The 20,193-nt window shown below is 37.4% G+C and overlaps 2 protein-coding genes across 4 annotated transcripts in view; one reads left to right on the top strand and one right to left on the bottom strand.

Moving 5' to 3' along the window:
* Positions 1 to 13,705, top strand: part of LOC306859550 (integrin alpha-5-like) — a 46,259-nt gene extending 32,554 nt beyond the window's left edge. The window contains exons 20-30 of the mRNA XM_079400618.1: positions 1,100 to 1,247; positions 1,700 to 1,792; positions 3,404 to 3,483; positions 4,288 to 4,368; positions 4,500 to 4,605; positions 5,389 to 5,547; positions 7,395 to 7,502; positions 9,993 to 10,106; positions 10,725 to 10,826; positions 10,926 to 11,048; positions 11,535 to 13,705. Coding sequence (XP_079256744.1) covers positions 1,100 to 1,247; positions 1,700 to 1,792; positions 3,404 to 3,483; positions 4,288 to 4,368; positions 4,500 to 4,605; positions 5,389 to 5,547; positions 7,395 to 7,502; positions 9,993 to 10,106; positions 10,725 to 10,826; positions 10,926 to 11,048; positions 11,535 to 11,615 — 1,195 coding nt within the window. The 3' untranslated portion in view covers positions 11,616 to 13,705. The remainder of the gene's footprint in view (positions 1 to 1,099; positions 1,248 to 1,699; positions 1,793 to 3,403; positions 3,484 to 4,287; positions 4,369 to 4,499; positions 4,606 to 5,388; positions 5,548 to 7,394; positions 7,503 to 9,992; positions 10,107 to 10,724; positions 10,827 to 10,925; positions 11,049 to 11,534) is intronic.
* Positions 13,706 to 13,827: 122 nt separating this feature from the next.
* LOC306859551 (rap guanine nucleotide exchange factor 3-like) overlaps positions 13,828 to 20,193 on the bottom strand; it is a 35,394-nt gene continuing 29,028 nt past the window's right edge. For all 3 annotated transcript variants that reach the window (XM_079400621.1, XM_079400619.1, XM_079400620.1), the window contains 8 exons: positions 18,003 to 18,184; positions 16,216 to 16,306; positions 15,497 to 15,547; positions 15,328 to 15,415; positions 15,153 to 15,217; positions 15,002 to 15,056; positions 14,832 to 14,903; positions 13,828 to 14,741 (listed from right to left, as the gene is read on the bottom strand). In XM_079400621.1, the coding sequence (XP_079256747.1) occupies positions 14,623 to 14,741; positions 14,832 to 14,903; positions 15,002 to 15,056; positions 15,153 to 15,217; positions 15,328 to 15,415; positions 15,497 to 15,547; positions 16,216 to 16,306; positions 18,003 to 18,184 (723 nt within the window). In that variant the 3' untranslated portion in view covers positions 13,828 to 14,622. The remainder of the gene's footprint in view (positions 14,742 to 14,831; positions 14,904 to 15,001; positions 15,057 to 15,152; positions 15,218 to 15,327; positions 15,416 to 15,496; positions 15,548 to 16,215; positions 16,307 to 18,002; positions 18,185 to 20,193) is intronic.

Raw genomic sequence — 20,193 nt, 5'->3', positions numbered from 1 at the left:
GGAAAATTTGGAAATCACTGTGACCCCCTTTTCCCTGCAGTTACAACGGCAGTTTCCTGCAGTTGATTTGTAAAATCTGTGGGTATTTTCTCTCTTTTATACACAGATTTGTTTGTATCTGTTGTTATTCTTCGACTGTCTTAACAAAAACCTTACAGATTTGTTGCGTTTGTCTTAGGTCACATGTTTATTAAACTGTGGAGGGTATTAATTTTCTCCACAGAGCGATTTGGATTTTCTTGTCTTTCAACACGCAGAGGGAATAGTATCTCTTGGAAATTCACTCGAGGGGTTATTCTTTAGGAGAAGCCTCAGACAACATGGCTATTCTTTCGCAGGTCCAAGTTTCTGTCAAATTAACTTATACTAAATCATTTCCATGTGATTATTAGAACTTGCTGGCGTTAATTTGTTGTAAAGATCTTTATTTTTATTAGCCATCGAATGCAAATCATGACCTCCTTGTGACGTGAACCCAACCTCATATGTGCCATCTGGAGGGGTTTGTTATGAAAGTACAGCAAGCGATGGCTTCCACATAGGTTCGAGTCCCCCACCAACCGAGTGCCAGCGTTTGAATTCAGTACGTGCCGCTTCCCCAGCATGGCTTTACGAAGCCAGGCGGTAATTGGAAGCGTCTGTGTGGCCCTTGCATGGAATTCCTCATCGTGTCTGAGATGTAGAGAGAAAAGAAAGGGGGGAGGGAACGTGAACAAATAGAAAAAAGGGAACATTGCGGAATGTTTCACAGTCTTTGTCATTGCATGTTCAACTTTATAGCTACAATTGAAATTATTAGGGGTTTTTAATAGGAAATGTGTGTACAGTGCTAGAGGAGGGGCTTCCTGTTGGAAAGGTCTGAGTGATATTTGCTGCTAGATCAGCAGAATTACATGTGGTCAATGTCCTCTATTCTTAATACTTCACAGCCACTACTACACAGTTTTTAAATTACCATTTAGTGGTGCTTGTTAATGCATTGACTTAAACAGCGTTTGTGTCTGAAAGTACAATTTGCATATTTTGTCTTCACCCTATAGAAAGTAAATTAGCCACCAATGCATGAGTTTAACGTTTTGTTCGTGTTTTGCTTCCGCAGGGACAGGAAGGAAGTTTACATGGGCGATGACAACTCTCTGACCCTGACTTTCAACGCAAAGAACGACGGAGGTGGAGCTTACGAAGCCGAGCTGTATGTGGTCTTGCCATCGGAGGCCGACTACAGCGGAATAGCCCGCAATAACGAGGTGAGATATGGAGACCCTGCCTCCAGGTGCTGCCTATTACACGGACGTGTGCCAGACTCTGTCCATTAACTCCTACATGTGTTCAGCATTTCAGCTGAGAAAGACCTTTGTTCTGTTACTTTGATACTCCAGAGAAGACGTGTTTTTTATTAATGGAGACATGAGATGAGAAATCCTGTAGTGAGGCAAAAATATAGATTACTTTACATTTTAAGAAGGGGTAGTCCTTACAGGAGGATTGTGGGCACCGAACAGGGTCTGTTTTAATTAATTACTTGTACTTTTTTTTGATAATCCTAACCCTGTGTGGGGATGATTTAGGACAAAAATGTAACATTCAGCTGTAGTACCACAATTATTCTAAGCAGGTCAAGACATGAGTCAGGGGTGTGAGTTATCACTGTGTGTGTTTCCCGAAATTTACTGGTCTTTTTCTATATTTCTCCGGACAGAGCCTGACCCAACTGACCTGCAGTTATGAGATGGAAAATCAGACCCGTTACCTCAGCTGTGACCTGGGCAACCCCATGAAATCAGGCACTAGCGTAAGCACCTAACTATTCTTTCTGTTTGTGCGTATTTACACACTTGAGTGACTTGGGGTTTCACATTCAGCTGATTAAAAAGCCCTTTTTGTCAAGTGCAATTGAATCTTACTGCTTTCTCAGCATATCTGAGAATTTTAAAATTGTGATTTGAACAGTCTTAGAAATTGGTAGAATCTTATGAATCCATGGAAAAGTAAATCAGTTCATAAAACTAGCAATCTATTGTTCTGTCTTACAGTATTTACTTATTTTAAGGTGTCCTAGGGTTAGGGTTTGGCTTAGGGTTACTTGCATGTGATTTGCATGTGGTTATGCATAATTAATTGTTATTATAATAGTAAGTACAGTATGTAACGTGTAACAAGACACCTTAAAATAAAGTGTTACCGAAATTACTTTTTGTGTGTGCAATCTCTATAAAATAATTCATAGTTATTCAGTTATCCTTTTCCAGTATTCACAAACGACTGGAAAAATCATGGAAATTGATTACTGACAACTAGCATTTAAAAAAAACCAGGCCTCCAGAAACCACAATTGTGTCCTGTTAGTCACGTAAACTTTATTAGTCATCGAACCTGTGTAGTAAGCTCATAGTGCTGTCTGGGGGTCTTGTTAAGGGCTGTGTTGGATCATGTTTGGACAGGCAAGAAGTTCCCACCAGTGATGCAGGAAGTGACAGTCATTTTGGCTCTGCCCCTTAGAGAGTGGAGTTCCCCTCTCCAAAATGCCACAGTGTGGAGGTAGTGGGATGTGTGTGTTTTTTTTTTTTTTTTTTTTAATGTGTCTGCAGAAATGGAGTATAATTGAGTGACTGTTCAAACTGCTCCCTGTCAATATGTGTTTCCAGACACCCCTGTCTGTTTTTTTAGTCAGCTGCTCTCATTAGTTCAGGGCAGGTTATTTGGGAGTTTTATTCGGCAATTTTATTATTAACGCTATTATTTTTGGATTCCAGGACCACCTAAGAGGTTCCTCCTAACAACTGGCCTGTATCTATAATAGTATCTCATGCAATGAGAAATTCAGAAATTATAGCCACCCACACACACACGCACACACACACACACCCGAACTCTCACACACTGAGTGCCGCTCGTATGGGGTCTTTTTGCCAGAGTTTATGTGCGTGCAGTGGGAGCATAAAACCACAATTATAAAAGGGAGGCTGGAGCTCCCAATGCAGTCTGGGGCTGGGCAGGTGACTTCAGCATTTTAGGGTAGTAACTAAGTGGAGTGCTTTTGACAGTGGACCTAAACATGACATCACTAGATGAATGAGAGAGGATACGTTTTAGTGTTTCCACTTGTGTTTCTTGGATGGAATACAGGAAAGGAACATTCCACCAACTTCAACATCCATTCCGTTGCTATGGCAGTGCATTATGGGGGATTTATGTGTTTAGAGAATTCTCTGGTGTAATTCTTGGAAAGCTGAAATTCAGTATTGTTGCACTGCTAATATCGTTGGCTCCTTTATGAGAAACTGCTTGCATTTCTCTCATTTTTGGGTTGTTTAAATAAATGAATAAATTAATTAATGTACTTGTATATGTACTTGTAGGAAGTGACTTTGGATTTATTTTAAATAAATTGTTTTATTTTCAGTTATGGGCCGGACTGAGATTCACAGTACCACGTTTGAAGGACACACACAAATTTGTGCAGTTTGACCTGCAGATCCGTAGGTATGAAACTTGAAACCAGTTCACACAGCTTTAATGTTGTTTTTTGGTTTTATGTTATTTTTGTTATGTTATGTTTGTTTTTGTCTTGATTTTGTTCTGTGTTTTAATTTTGTATTTTTAAAAATAAACATTCACACTATCTACAGACAATTATTAACAACTATACAATAGCAATCATGAATATCTGCTTAGTACTTTTGCATAGTAAAAGATCACGGCAACACTTTATTTTTAGGCACCTTTGTTACACGTTACATGTACTTACTATTATAATAACAATAAATTATTCATAATTACATGCAAGTAACCCTAAGCCAAACCCTAAACCTAACATCTAACCATAGAGTAAGTACATGTAGTTAATTAATATTACTCTTAAATTATTACTATAATTACACTAACAAGGACACCTTAAAATTAAGTGTAACCAAGATCACTGTTTGAATTGGGAAAAAAATTGTTTCTTATTTATGAATAAGAAATGTATAAAGAAATATATAAAATGTGTAAATAAATATATACAAAGGGAATCCTATATAAAGAAATACACTTTTTTTTAATTGATATTTAAAAAAAATATGATTGTCTATACAAAAACTGATTTGATTGATTTGATTTGTTTATCTATTTATTTATTTAAAAATGTATTTCATATTGGCCATCAAACAAATTTTTACTTATAAGTGAGACTGTTATGGTTCCTGATATATCATGCATCTTTAATATATGGTTAGGTTAGTTGCACATGCCGTTAAAGAGACCTTAGTATGCTCTTTAATAACCTCTCCATCTCTCAATCTGCAGTAAGAATGAGAATAACTCCCAGAGTGAAGTCGTTCCCTACAAGTTGGAGGTGGTGGTCCAGTCAGATGTTATTCTACAGGGGTGAGTTCACATGCAGAACCCATTTATAAGCACTTCACAAGACCATTGCTCTTCTGGAACTCTCACTAGGAAGCTCTCCCTGTTCCTTCACTTTCTCATTTTCCCGTCTCTCTTTATCTCTCATTTTACAGTGTCTCCCGACCAGACAAGGTCTTCTTTCCCCCACCGAGCTGGAAGTTGACCAAGAATGTGATGGTTGAACAGGATGTCGGACCCGCCGTCCAGCACACTTACGAGGTAAAGACCTTGTCTGAGTCCTTCAGTTGGACTTGACCTGTCATTGATAGGAATCCAGAGTAAAAGCTATAAATCCCTATGGTGTAATTATGGGATGTATTGTTGCCTAGCAACTAGCAGTTAAATTTGCAATGTTTTAAATGTTAGCCCTGCCTACTTTTTTGAGCTAGAGACTTTAAATAATTTTAGTAAAAAATTATTTTCATGCACTTTTTGTTAAAATCATTCACTTTTTATAAGCCAAAATAAAATAGACTGTCAATGCAACACCATAGACAGTTAAAAGTAGTTTCTTCATTGAAAATGTGTTTGCTTGCAATTTGTGATGGTTGCATTGTTCAGTCAGAGATTTTATTTAATTAAATTTTATTATTTTTGAACACAGAAGTCACTGAGTCCATTTCATGTCGGTCAGTCCCGCTAATTTCTGCTTGCAGCTTGGTTTTTTCATATGACACATACTTTCTGTGTGGGTTTTGCTGATGAGTCATGCAAATACTTGCACATGTAGAGGTTGTCATGGAGAATTTCCAAAAGTTACACAGAGGTCCTAAGATAGCACAAGGCATCAAGCCATCCTTTTATGATGACCAGAGAGTACACAAACACCTGTGGAGTTACTTTAACAGCATGATTTAATCCTGTGGTTGTGATGATGTAATCATGAAAATGACAAGGCAGCAACCTTGATGTTAAACCAAAGGGTTTGTGAGGGTTTATTATGACATAACATAGATTTTTGATTCATACCTCTGTCTTTCTCTGTCTGTTTCTCCCTCTCAGTTGGTGAACAACGGGCCGAGCCGCATCAGTCACACTCTACTGCAGCTCAAATGCCCCCTGAGGCTTCAAAGTAACAGGTTCATTTACCCGCTGGAGGTCATGACGGAGGGCCCTGTTAACTGCACCACCCACAACATAGTCAACCCCTTGAACCTCAAGGTAAGACGCTGTGGGTTAACTGCAGGGCAGAGATTTAATCAAAGTACGAACTGACAAAATAATTAAGACTGGGGTGCTTTCTGTCATTATGTGAACGACTTTGATCTGTGAGGCTTTTCTTTTAAAGCGCTGTTTATGGGCGAACTTGTCTGGGTCGTATTTCACCCATAATGGAAAAAAAGAAGAAAACAGATTTTTACCTTAATTTGATAATATATAATATTATATAAATATCATATTATCTAAAAGAATAATAATGTTATGTATTTTGATTCAAATAAAAGGAAGCTTATTATTAGGACTATTACATTTAATTTTCTCACAAATTCTCATTATTGGGTCATACTTCACCCATAATTAAAAAAAAGAAGAAAATCAATTTTACTTTAATTTGATAATATATAATATTATATAAATATAAATATCATAATATATAAAATATTATTATGTATTTTGTTTCAAATAAAAGGAAGCTTATTTTTTAGGACCATTACATTTAGTAAATTTTTGCACAAATTCTCATTATTGTAATGTGAAAAAAATGTAATATGCAGAAAATTTTATGAATAAATGTGAAGACATATATAGTTTAATTAAAATTAAAAATTTAATTACTGTGTGTGTGTATATATAAATATAAATTAATTTAAATACTTTTATAAGTATTTTTTATACCATGGCAATATTTGTTTAAGCCAATTATTTTAATAATTTTAATAAAGTAATTTTATTGTATTTTAAATAAAGTAATTGCATTCCATTTTAAAAAGTTACATTAAAATGCCTGAGCCCGTTATAATAATGATAATTTGAAGAGAAAATGTGCCAAATTGTAATGAAAATATCATCATGTAAAAAGCCTTGATTGAATTAAAATAGTTTTCTTCATTAAAAATGTATTGCTGAAAAATGACCCGGGCATATTCTTGATAGGTTATTTCAAACTTATTATTTCAGGGATGTGAAACTGTTGTAATTTCTGCTGTAAAGACATTAGAGATGGGAGACTCGCATGCAGTCATGTGAGGAGAGAACAGATGTCCATCAGAACATCATGAGCTCTTAAAAGGATTTAAACTTAAGGGACATCCGCTGTCAGTAACACCCAGTCTGTCCCATACAATCAAATACACATGCACACGCCACCCATCCATCCATATTTCCTAATATGTCCTTTCTTAGAGCCCACCCTGTCCCTCACACAGCCCCACCCAAAGGCATTAAATCAGCCTTTGATCCTCCTGCCATACTCTCATCTCAATCTGCTCCCTTCATGCTTCACGTCCCACTGCTGTCTATATAAACACAGCCATCAGCTCTTTTTAAAAGACCTCTTCTCTCTATCTCACTCTAGGGTTATACAAATGATCTGAGAAAAAGTGTGGGTCACACATTATAAAAGAATAATTAATCTAAACATCTAATGATTATTCTATATGTTATAATGGTTTGTATACCCCTCTCTCTTTTGGGCCATCTGATGGCAAGCCTCACCAAATCTGGATGATTGGTAACACAAAACTGCTGTTACATCTGGAATTCTGCAGAATTTCTCCCCTAAGTGGTTGTTTGTTCAGTTTCTCATGCCGCTTAGGGTGTGTTTCTTGGTTTTGAGGAGTGGATGGGTCTACACAATGGAGAAGTTGAGTAAAATTCAGACATCTGTTGCAAAATGCCCCTCGCGTCCTGCACAACGTGTCCCTCCCGTTGAGCCCACGGATGAATGTCCGTGTTGAGAGGGCGTCAGTACAGACTGAACCGTGATGTCAGAGTCCACAGTGTCCAAAAAGGTGGTGAGTTTCCACTGAATGTTCTGTTCCCTTTCCCTTCTCTCTCTCTCTCTGTAGCTCCAGCAGTCTTCAACCGAGCTGCCTCCTTTACGAGACGCGACGCACGAACACCACATCGAGAAGAGGGAAACGCACAAGGGCGAGCTGTCTCAGCTGACCAATCTGGTGAGATTTCTTGAAAGTGTGTGTGTGTGTGTGTGTGTGGGGGGGGGGGGGGGGGGGGGGGGGGGGGGGGGGGGTTATGAGAGAAAGACAAAACACACAAAGAAAGTGAGTGAAACATTTGCTCTGTGCTTACATAGGGACAACATTGTCTGAAATGGAACCTCATGATTTGAAACACTCTGCACATCCAGTATCTCAAATACTCCAGTTAGCACTTATAGCAATTGATTACAGTAGAGTGTTAGGTTAGCTTGTTGCTAAGCTAATGGAACCCCCCCTCCCTAAAAAATCTTAAACCAGCATGGTTTGCTAGTCTTAGTTGGCCTACTAGCTTGGTCAGGCTGATCTGTAGCCTGGTTTTAGAGGGGTTTTGGACACTTTTTAGCTGGCCATGCCGAGAGACCATCTTAAGACAGCTAAGAGGGAAACAGCTAATGTGCAAAAACATACATAGCCCACATAAATATTGATTAAAATGGTCAATATGAATGAAAAAAAATAAGATGAGAGAAAAAATTATTCACTCACAAGAAAGTGAAAGCATTCCTCCAAGAAAGTTTTGTATTCTGTTTCAAAAACTGGTGATGTAAATAATATAAGGTGGGAGGAAAAACTATATTTAATTACTTCTGCATTTTCTTGCAAAAGGTTGGTGTTCCCCTGTCAAACTTTTGTACGGAAACAAGGTTGCTTGTGGGAAAGCAGAAGTTTTGAGAATGAATGCAACATTTCTCAGGGGGAATTTAAAAGTTTTGTGTATGAATGCAAAGTTTTTAGAACAAATGCAAAGTTTCTCAGGGAAAAATGGAATGGAAAAGAATGCAAAATCATTCAAATGTAATTTTTCTAATTTTTTTCTATCATTATGTCCCTTTAGGAGCTCTGTATGAATTAAATATAGCTATTTATAATCCAAAATGTTGGTAAATGCATTCTTGGATTACATTCACCTTGAATAACACATGCAATGCTGCTTTTGAATTTGGCCAGAACTCTGAATAATTATGATATATACAATTTGGAACAGACGTTGCATCTGTAATGCACCTATGATGCCTTAAATACTGTCTAGGTAGGCTGCTCACTAGGTTTTGGAACACAGTTACTGAGTCCTGTCAGCAGGAAGGTCAACATGAGTCATTTGCGTTGGGTAAAATGCAAATGTTGAACAAACACATCTAATTCAGCGTTCTCATGACCTCAGATTCCATAAGACCTTTGGTTCGCTAGTGTAGTAACTCAGAGGGTCAAGTCATGCAGGGTCAAAGATCTGCTGTGACTGATTGGCTGCCATTAAAGATGTGTTGCTTGGTTGGTTTAGGTGTATGTGTACGTGTGTGTTTTTGTGTATGTGCGTGACCATGTGATAGAACATTAATGACCTCATTACTCTCCAAAGTGATGGGTCTGTCGAAATGTCCTCGCTCTACCCTGTAATTTCCCGTTCTTCTCTGCATCATTAACTGCTTTAGCTAGCACTTCTCTCAGACAGCAGCTGATTGTGTAGTCCAGCTGTAGGCACGTAGCTCTCATCCTTGCTCTGTACCTGACCAAATGAAAGAGGGCTTTGTCGCCTGTTGCACTCAATTGCCCACATTTATCATCTCTTGCTTGATGACGTGTTCCTAGAGGCCTATTTATTTCTTCGGCCTGATCCCTTGTGCTTATTTTGGTGAGGGAGAACAGGAGTCTCTGTTGACATGACCTAGTGAACAGTGACTCGTAGGTTTGACATCTTTCGACTAGGATAAGAGGTTATATTGACACCTTAGACAATCATTAGACAATCATGTCCCTTAACAAGATAAAAAATTGATTTGAAGCAAACTTGCCCTTGTTTGAAAAATATAATATATTTTAGAGGGAATATTGTATGTTCTGTGATCATCATTTTCTCACCCTCCTAATGAAATGAATGTCACGTTACAGGGATCCGATGACGAATGTGGTAGTGTACAGCTTGTAAAAACCAGGGAGCAAAATGTTATTGCATCGGCGGGTCGGAATTTGGCTTTAGGCAGCTGTAGGCAGGGTTTTACAGTCCTGTGACTCTACCAGTGAATTCCCACTAATTTAAAGCAGTCGATGCACAAGACGTTAACATAAAGGTCTTTAGTCATCGCTGTTGGCTCGTGACACTAACGTCTGTGTCATGGTCCCATCTCTCCATCCGGATCTTCACATTCATATTTATTTTTGGGTTTTTAATTAATGCTTGTATCCCAGATGACAGGCAGGCATGCCTTTTATGCTGATTTAATTTATTTCTGTCAGGAAATGTAATTCCCATGATCTCTTTTTGTTTAAAGAGCACATCTTTTATGATATCATTGCATTGCTGTGTCATTTGTTTATTTGAATGCCTGCTGTTAGGAGGGGTTTGTAATGAGTTGTGGCAGGAGCTAGCATGATGTGTGATGAAATACTTCTGTAAATTTCATTATGTTGATTCTATAAACTGATCATTATTCTGTTTTTCTGATGTGTTAGTCTTGCTCCAGTGTGGATTGCTGGACTCTAACGTGTAACGTTGGCCTGCTGGAGCGAGGGACTAGTGCCATACTGCATGTTCGCTCACGAATCTGGGCAGAAACGTTCATGGAGGTGAGTGGAAAACCTTGATGCCAAAGCTGTCTTCTCTAGATTATTACTAATACTCCTATAAAAGCTAAGCGTGGCATGTACAAGCTTTCATACAGCCAAATTTCAGACTCCAAAGTCTTAAAAAAAAAAAGAAAAAAAAAAAAGCTTGCTGACCTGTCTGTTCCACGATTACACTGATTAAACATCCAAGTTTTTAATGTGAAGTCTGGCTGTGTGTGGTGTGGTGGCCACTAATAAGTGAACTAACAAGTTTGTGAGTGTCTGTTCATGTATGTTAAAGCGAGTCAGATGATATCTCCAAACAGGAGCTCTTTTGAGAGAAGCCTTACATGCTCTCTGCAGTTCTAGCCAATACAAAGCTTATAAGGGAGTGCATTGAAAATACATTGGGAGAAATCCTGAGAGCTCAGCGGATTGGAATGTCAGAGGGGTTTTGTGAAAAGCAAAGCCAGCCTGAAACACTGGGATTCAGTGAAACAATACTGCCTCCATCTGGAGGCATATGGGATTGATCCATAGAAAGCACAATTCAGAACCACCAGTCACATTCAAATGAATTCACATAATGTTAGATTTCTCTTATTGATGTTCTCAATGTGTTTTTATGCTTTATTGCAGAATCCTTATAAAAACTTAATTCTGGAGTGCCTTGCTAGTTACAAAGTGGAAAAGATGCCATATGCCATTTTGCCCAAAGTGACTCCTAGTGGTGCTAAAAAGGTAAATTTACTCATCTAATCTAATTCATGTTCATCGATAGACATAATGTATGTAGTTCATATTAATTAAATAATCCACTGATCTGTCTGTTACCTGTAGGTGGTCACTTATGTGGTCTGGAATAAGCCAGACAGTACGCATGCTGTTCCTCTGTGGATCATCATTCTGGCTATTCTTGCCGGTCTTCTACTGCTCGCACTGCTGATCTACGTCCTCTACAAGGTCAGTGACTGTCATTTTGATTTCTTGTTGGGCTTGATAATTTAGTTTGACTAGCTAATCGTAAACAAATTATTTTTCTTTGTAGACATTCAGGCATGCAACCAATAGTAAAGTAATAAAAAACCTTACTGACCTCAATCATAAATGAATATGTACTTTTTGTAAACCTTATCCTAGAAGTAGATTGTTACTAATTGTTAAATAATTCTTATCTAATGTAGTCAGAGTAGTTTTCTTTAGTTACAGTCAGGCTAGCTTATAACTAATCGTAAACCAATGCTTATTCTTCTTAGACTACTTTGTACTACTTTTTTTTTTTGGTTAATTTACAACAGATCATAAGTTCTTATCAGTTGTAGCTGGACTAGTTTGTAAGTAAATGTGAATAACTTCTTATCCTCCTTTGTTCAACTAGGTAGTAACTAGTTGTAAATGAGTCCTTTTCTTCACCATAATTTTATCTCCTTCTGTTCCTGATTCCTGTAGCTCGGCTTCTTCAAGAGAACTGCATACGGCACGGCCATGGAAAAAGCCCAGCTCAAACCTCAGGCTGCATCCGAGGCCTAAACTATACAAGAGAGCATTCAGAAAACACGTCCCGGAGAATGTTCTTAACCAGAGGCCATCCAAAGAGAGCTTACTTGCTGTTTGAAAAAAAAAAAATAGACACAGACTAGACTGCAGTAAAGGAATACGGAGGAAAGATCACTGGATCTTCACTGTACTGCACTAGATCATGAGACCCTGAGGACTTAAAGCCAAATGAATGTTGACATTGTTTATTTTATATAATTATTTTTCCTTGATGTGGGTTTCCATTTTTAACCACCACGTATAGCCTACCACTCACAAACAGATCTTAACCAAAACTCAGGATCACTTGCCTCACCTGGCAACCTGCTAAAGGACAAAATGAGACACAATCTGCACTAATAATAAGTGACATTTATTATATTTGAGTTTTTTGGTCTTAGTCCACAACTGTTCATGTGTTTCAGATTGCTAAACAGCATCTGCAGTGTAGCATTTTACATTTTTAACGTTAAACACACACACGTTTGCACCAAAGAAAACAACTTCTATGCAGTATTTCACAACCAACCAAAGATATTGATACAGGTTTTGCTCATTTATTGTTTTGAAAGTGAGATAGTGAGGTAGTTTGATACCTCACCATGGACCCTCATCTCCAGTTTCCTGCTGTCTTTTTTCTTTTTATGAAGATGTTTTAAATGTTTTTTGTTTTGTGATTTCAATTGGAATGGGTTTTCACTTCAAATGAGATGTTTTCAGCTCAGTCTCCTCTGTATCTTCTGAAGAAAGCAAGCCAGGTTGGTTTCGCTCTCAGGTGATGCCGCCGAAAGGAAACATTGTCAGGATCCTTTGCGGAAGGCGACCGTTCTTCCTTACTAAATGTCAGCTGTTTCCGTCCTGTTATCGTAGAAGTAACAAGCGACAACGTTGCCTTAAAAGTCATCTGGGACTCAACTGGATCCACGCCGAGCCTGTGAAACCTCGCCGATGCCTTGAAGCAGAGCTGTGCTTTGCCGTTACGCTAACAGACTCTTGGGCCAAAGAGAGCGTCGCTCCAAACTTCTGTGGGTGAACGGAGAATCACTGTGGACTTGGAAGGAGATTTGAAAGCAAACCTCTTCCAAGGCAGCAGGCCTCATCCAGGGACTGAATGTTGTAAAACACCTGAATACTTTTTGTTTTGTGTCTTTCGTATGCGTGTCTTTGTGATCATCTGCTTGTGTGCATTTGGATGTTTTTTTTTTTTTTTTTTGGTTTTATGGAGCACCACAGTCAGTGTAGAAATGCCTCCGTATAACATGGTGCTGAAGTGGCCGAATCAGATAGGAAGTAACTACAATCACCCATCGTGAAACTCCTGTTTCAGCGAGCCACCTAGAAAGGGAAAGCAGCTGGAACTCTGGGAGGTGTAGGAAATCTGTATGGAAGTGCAATATTGTTGTATTAGTTTTTTTTTCAACTTGTTTTGTCATGTGCGTATTCATACTATATTTTAGTAAAGTTATCAGAAATAAGGAGTAATTGAAGACAACACCCAGTTTGAGGGTTGAAATTAGCCCAGATGTTCAGATAATTTAAGACAGTGTAATGCTGTAATCTAAAAAATACAGAAACTGTATTATTAAGGATATAAAGTGTGATTGTACCATAAAAGTTCAGGTTTTAATCACCAATAGTCATTTGTCAAATCTAAACATCATGTCATTTAAGATAAATTACTGACCAAACCGGGTTGTTTAATTGGTACAAAGCCAAATAGCGGACACACAGACTCCACTTGAATCCTTAGTGGTGTTTTGAATCTCTTTTGTACATTATCAAAAATTATTTATTCCTCCAAAAGTTAGATTTTAGTTTTGAGATTTTTGTATTTTAAGCGGGAGGAAACACTGGGTATGTCTTCATTTAAAAAAAAAACAAATTTTAAACTGCCCCAAATCCCCGTTTGTGTTTTTGTTTTAAATTGTAAATATGTTTGGTGAGGAGATTATTTTAATTTTCAGCTGATACTGATTTGACGTATTTCATCGCCCCATATTGGGGAGAATCAGAGGGATGTTCAAGTAATTATTTGTATTTACAGTTTGCATTTTAAAATAAATCTTTCAGTTTTTTTTTTTTACAGCTTCTGGTTGAACTTTTTCCTTTTTAGATCATTTGGCATGCTTATGAAAAATTATTTAGAGGGAAAAAAAATGGAATAAGAGATGCCAAGTAGATAAATAATTTTAAACAAACTAAAAAAAGACCACAAATATTCAATAATTTATTTATATAAAAATAAACACTTCATTAAGAAAAAAATGCATACAATACATACTTTTATATATGATTTCTACAAAACTGTGCTCTCTTCATAGTACAGGTTTAGCTTAGTGGTATTCAACTTTTATATACAGTAGCTAGTAATAATCTGTTCTCCAGGCCACAATACTGTTAAGGACGGAATAAGTGAATAAGTGCTGACACACCATAGATTTATTGAAAATCACTGCATCTATGTGCATTCATTTTCAATAATTCAATGGTCCAGACTCAACTGTCAGTCAAAATGTCTATGTAATGATTATTTACAGAGACGACGTTCAGGTTTTTGTCTCTAAAACGACTTCTTTACATAGTATCATGCTTCTAAAAGCAGCCCAAGCCAGCGTTGCTAGTTCAGAAACAACGTGGCGAAGAGATACAGAACTGTAATCAGAATCAACATTGCCATGGTATACATTTTTTATAAATAACAGTTAATGCCAGCAGAACTAAAGTGAAATTCTTTGCTCGTGGTGTAATGTGTCACATAGGCACATCTTAGTCATAGCAGTCAGATCAGAAAACTTCTGATAAGGCATCAAAAGGAAATTGTCACTTGTCAGCATTTTCCCAGCCAATGCTCGGCTTTGCACAGTCCATGTAGCACTGATTTATGACGTTTGTGAGAATTTACACCTATTAACCACACATAGGGTGATCATGGATTCCATCAGTCGCTTTAGTTCTCCAATATGGAGCAGGACGGGCTAAAGAAAGGCAGTCTTGTAGCGACTCAGCGCTCTATGGCTCTGGAGAGCCGAGTTAGTATCTTCTGATTGTCGATCACTTTGAGGTTCTGGATGTACTGTCTTATGTTGGCTGCATTGCGCAGGGTCAGGGACTGGTCTGAATCTGCAAGAAATGAGAGAGAAATCAATACTGAACTGCAACGACAGACTCCTGTCGATTTATTCCACTATGTTTTGAGGAAAAAGAACATACATGTTGATAGTCGGATAGCTTGGGCATCCAAGAACATTCTCTCTGTCAAGCCTTTCTGTGGAGATGAAGGCACTGCGGAAGCACAGAAGAGGACAGAATATTGCTGAATTCAATTAGTTTAAACTGAATGAACAACATGAAAATGAGTTAAACACCAGGGGGAGCCGTACCGTAAGGCTGACTTCGACACTCTCGAACTGCCTTCATTGTTCTGGCAATCATGTGCTAAAAATAAGGTAAAAAAACACATATTGAATATTTTTTCAATGGTATAGCGTTTCAATTTAATGCAACATTTAAACAAAGCAATTATACTCTCACCATTTTCTCAAAGTTGACCAGTTTATCAGTGTAGTTCTTGTTTCCCTCATGGATAAATGTCATATCTACACAGGCAAATGAGTAAGTGCTAGATTAAGTTGATTAAACTTATATTCACCTAATAGTCATGTCATAAATAGTAAATAATGTCAACTGGATCAGTAGTAAACTGCACCTTTAAGCAGTAGAGGCATGAAGGGAATGTATGGAGGGCTGAGTTTGGCTACAGTCAGTCTGTAGGCCCTGTGGTTACGGGATGGATCCTACAACACAGAGAAGATTACTTCATATAGTACCTAGACATGACAAATCCTTGTAAAGAGTGTGCAGATATTTGCTCTTACCATCAGTCTTTCATATGCACAGTAGATCCTCTTGGTTTTGTTTGGAAGTCTCTGTCAAGTCAAATATGTTTATATGCACATTGTTTTAAAACAGCTTTACTGAAAATCATGATGTTAAATGAAGAGTTAACCCAAAAATGTTATTATTAATCTTGATTATGGACTGGTATTTTTGGTGGTGGCTTAAAGTTAAAACGCCTTAATGATTGTTTTTGTTTTCTTTCACAAGACTTTAATTGATGGACTGGAGTTCCATATCCATATAATGCTAAATTTAACAAATTTCAGTCTGTTCTGAAGAAGAAACAAACTCATCTACATTGTGACAGCCTTTGGGTGAGTACATTTAAAGCAAATGTTCATTTTTGGGTTAACTATAATGTTTATAATTTCTTCATGCCTCATAGTCACACTTAGCAGATTAGAGCTGTCCGATCATATAGTTTACATTTTGCAATGATACAAGCAATCAAGCAGATGAGATTTGTTATATATATATATATATATATATATATATGGATAAAGTTGGACATAGGCCTACTTATATATGCAGCTTTATATATAGAGCTGGGCGATTATATAGTTATATTTTGCGACAAACTTAATGTAAGGTCATTTAATGTGTTACAGGTCTTGAAAGAAGTTTATGGTATTTTACACAGAAATAAAACAACAAAAATCTTTTTTAGACTAGTCTAAGAATACTTGGTTGTTCTTACCTCCCATGTTTTATTGAGCCTCTGAACAGCGCTATTACTGAGCCCGAACATCACCGCGAAAAACGAGTTCAGGTTCTTCTGCTCTTTTAAACTGAAATAGATCAAATTGGATGCCCATGAGCTTGTCCTCCATAAAGTAAACAAGTCAAATGTATTAATTTCATTCATTTACTAAATTATTGGTGTTTTTTTTTTATATAATACGGATTACAGCAAGCACAGTGGTACATTTTGGCTCCCCCTAGTGGTCATAAATGGACACAAACTATAAAAATGGACATTATTTTACATGATTTAACACAAGTTTTTTTTTTTAAATTCAAACAATGCATTTTCTGTGTTAACCACAAGAAATTATTATTAAAAAGTGATTATATTGTGCTGCAATAAGGGACAAAAAAATAAAATAAAAAAAAATACAGCCACAATTTATGCTGTTGAAAAAAAAAGAATATGGAGTTGTAAATAAAACAAGATTATTATAGTATGTTTTACAAGAAAAAAATTATTGAATTAAAATTAAACTTTTTAAATATATGTTACTTCATATTTCTTTGTAATTAATTTTTTTTTTTAATTTTCATTCAACAGAGACTGCGCTACTCTCAGTCACTGAAGCCCTGCGAATTGCAAAGGCTGATTCTTTCTGCTGCTTTTGACACTGTCAATCATCAGATTCTCCTGTCTACCCTCTCATCACTGGGCATCACTGGGATTCCACTTCGCTGGTTTGAATCCTATCTCACTGGTAGATCTTTCAGGGTGGCCTGGGGAGGGGAGGTATCCAAACCACATCAACTGGTCACTGGAGTTCCTCAGGGATCGGTTCTTGGACCCCTTGGACCGGCACGGCTGATCTTCAACGAGCCCAAAAGAGCGCATGTTACACCTCTCTTCATCTCCTTGCACTGGCTACCAGTGGCAGCTCACATCAAGTTCAAGACACTGATGCTTGCGTACAGAACTACCACAGGCTCAGCTGCCTCCTACTTCCACTCACTATTACAAACCTACATCCCCTCCAGAAGTCTGAGATCTGCTAGTGAGCGACGCCTTGTGGTACCATCACAGAGAGGCTCAAAATCACTCTCCAGAACATTCTCGTTCACCATTCCTGGCTGGTGGAATAATCTTCCCACCCCTATCCGGAACGCCGGATCCCTCTCAATCTTCAAGCAACAACTGAAAACTCATCTCTTTCGGCAGTACTTGACTTCATCCTAAACTCAAAAAAAAAAAAACTCACTCTTTCCCTCTCTTTCTCTCCCTAGCTTGTACTTATTTGAACAATGACTGAGACTTGGTGTTACGAGCACTTCCTCTGTCTGATTGCCTCTTCAAGATGAATCGCTTTTTGTATTCCCCAAGCGTAAGTCGCTTTGGATAAAAGCATCTGCCAAATGACTAAATGTAAATGTAAAAAATAGATTTCTAAGTGCACATTGTTTCTATTATAATATTTCAGTATATACTAACTTTTTCAGCATATATTTGTAACATTAAATTGGGATAGTTTGTGATCATTCTCCTATGTAAGTGTCTACATGGCTGTAAAGTTGTAAAACAGAGTTTGCACAAAGTTTGTTTAAAGATTAGTGAATTAGTCTTAGTGGGTCTGGTGGTTACAGCGAGTCATGTTGATAGAAGGTGAACTTAAACGAAAGTGTGACGTAAAGGAAGACTAGTGTAAAAGCATTAATGATTAAACCACTGAAAGATGTGGAATGTCCTCCACTATAAAGCAAGTTGTAACAGCCTTGAGTCTTGTGAACTGATATTGTACTCACACAACGGCCATCTTGATGAACTTCTTGAGTAATATGGCTCTCTTGACCAGGTCCTCACAGAGACACAGCTCCGTCACCACCCAGTACTGAACCTTGTTGAAGCGACGCACAAACCGCTCAAGGTTAGCCGTCGTGGCTCCAGGGAACTTTTCCCGTCCAAAAACGTAGTAGACCAACTCCACCTGTAGCACAGTAAACTAACTTTAGTTATGTCTACAATGTTTTCAGTAAAAATGTTTCTTGGGCAGCAAATCAGCATATTAGAATGATTTCTGAAGGATCATGTGACTCTGAAAATTCAGCTTTGCCATCATGATTTTATACATCATTTATATTCTGTATATACTCTGCTCAATACTGTATATAGCAATTCCACTGTACATTCTGTAAATCATATCTTCATTTACTCTGCACTTATATGTATTTAAAACACTATATTCTTGCACTTCTGGTTAGATGCTAACTGCATTTCATTAGCTCTGTACTTGTACTCTGCATAAATGACAATAAAATTGAATCTAATCTAATCTAATCTAATGAGAAGTAATTATATTTTAAATTACATTAAAATAAACAGCAGTTATTTGAAATTGTAATAATATTTGACAGTTACTGTCTTACTGTATTTTTGATCAAATAAATGCACCCCGTAAAAAAAATTCCGTAAAATTTCCGGTAAAAAAACGGCAGCTGTGGTTGCCGAATTCTACCATAAAAAAATACGGTAACAACATTTTAGGTTTTACGGTTTTAACTTAAATTTACAGTTAAATATGGTAATTTCATTAACTGATATAACGTTAATATACAAACCTATTGAAGTACTGAAATCTGTTTTGTACCTTTGAAATACACTGATGCACAGTGTCATTCACACAAGCACTAAACACCATCATAGTGAGACTCATTAAACTGAAATATGCAATAAAGATTAATTTAACAACATTAGATGTAACATACAACCCTAATAAACATAAATGATAAGATACTGATACTGATGTTTACTGTTAAAATCACAGTCGTGTTTTACAGTGCAGTCTTGGTGAGCATAAGATACTTCGAAAAACAATGAAAAATCTAAATTATTCCAAACTTTTGTACAGTAATGATATCCCATTTTGTCCCATTCATAATTAGATTTTTTTTTTTTTAAGTAATCATTCATAAACTATTTATTCTTCAAATATATACTGTATTAGTATATCTCTTCAAGATTAGAGTTGCTTTTCTCTGCTCTGTACTTGTTTAGGACTGAACTTTGGAAGTATTCGATTGCTCTGAATGTAGTGAAGTGAAGTGACATACTACCAAGTATGGTGACCCATACTCGGAATTCGTGCTCTGCATTTAACCCATCCAACGTGCACACGCACACACACACACACACCCGGAGCAGGAGCAGTGGGCAGCCATTTATATAGGGTGGAGAGAGCGCTGGACACTCCCCCCACCTACAATCCCTGCCGGCCCGAGACTCAAACCCGCAACCTTTGGATTACGAGTCCGACTCTCTAACCATTAGGCCACGACTTCCCCATGTAGGACAAATAGTCATTGAAATGACACAGGTCCACTTCACTTCCTACTAGCATTCATCTGATATGCAGTTATACAGGTATTTGTGAGCTAGCGTCAGATATTTCAAATGTTTACCAAGCAGGTGTAAAGCAGGCGTGCAATTCAGACAGCTCAGCTGTAAAATATTTCACTGACTCATTCTCCCTGACATGTTTGATTCTTGAACAGATACGCTGCACACATGACTGATCACATCCTGTGACGTTTGTGTCCCTGAACATGTGAGACAATTTCTATTTAAATGGCAAGTACACACTGATATTTACAGGATTAATATGCTGTGATGCTCTAATTGTGATTATTGATTGTGGTGATTAAGGGAATAGTTTCACCAACATGTTTTTGGCTGGTTTTGCTTGTAAATAATGCTTCAGACCAGGTGGCTTTCTCACTGGAGAAAGCAATATAGATAGAGGACTATACTGTTGTATTTTAGCTTGGAAGCAAGGGTTTGAAGTTAAAAGTGTCTTGATGGATTTATTACAAACATATTTCCACTTCACAAGAAGTTAATTGATGGACTGGATTACAAGTGAATTATTGTGATGTTTTAATCAGCTGTTTGGACTCTCATTCTGACGGCACCCATTCACTGCACAGGATTCTCATCTAC

This window comes from Barbus barbus (assembly GCF_936440315.1).
Source record: "Barbus barbus genome assembly, chromosome: 40".
Classification (NCBI taxonomy): Eukaryota; Metazoa; Chordata; class Actinopteri; order Cypriniformes; family Cyprinidae; genus Barbus; species Barbus barbus.
The sequence above is the reverse complement of the archived record's forward strand: the minus strand, read 5'-3'. Positions and strand labels throughout refer to the sequence as shown.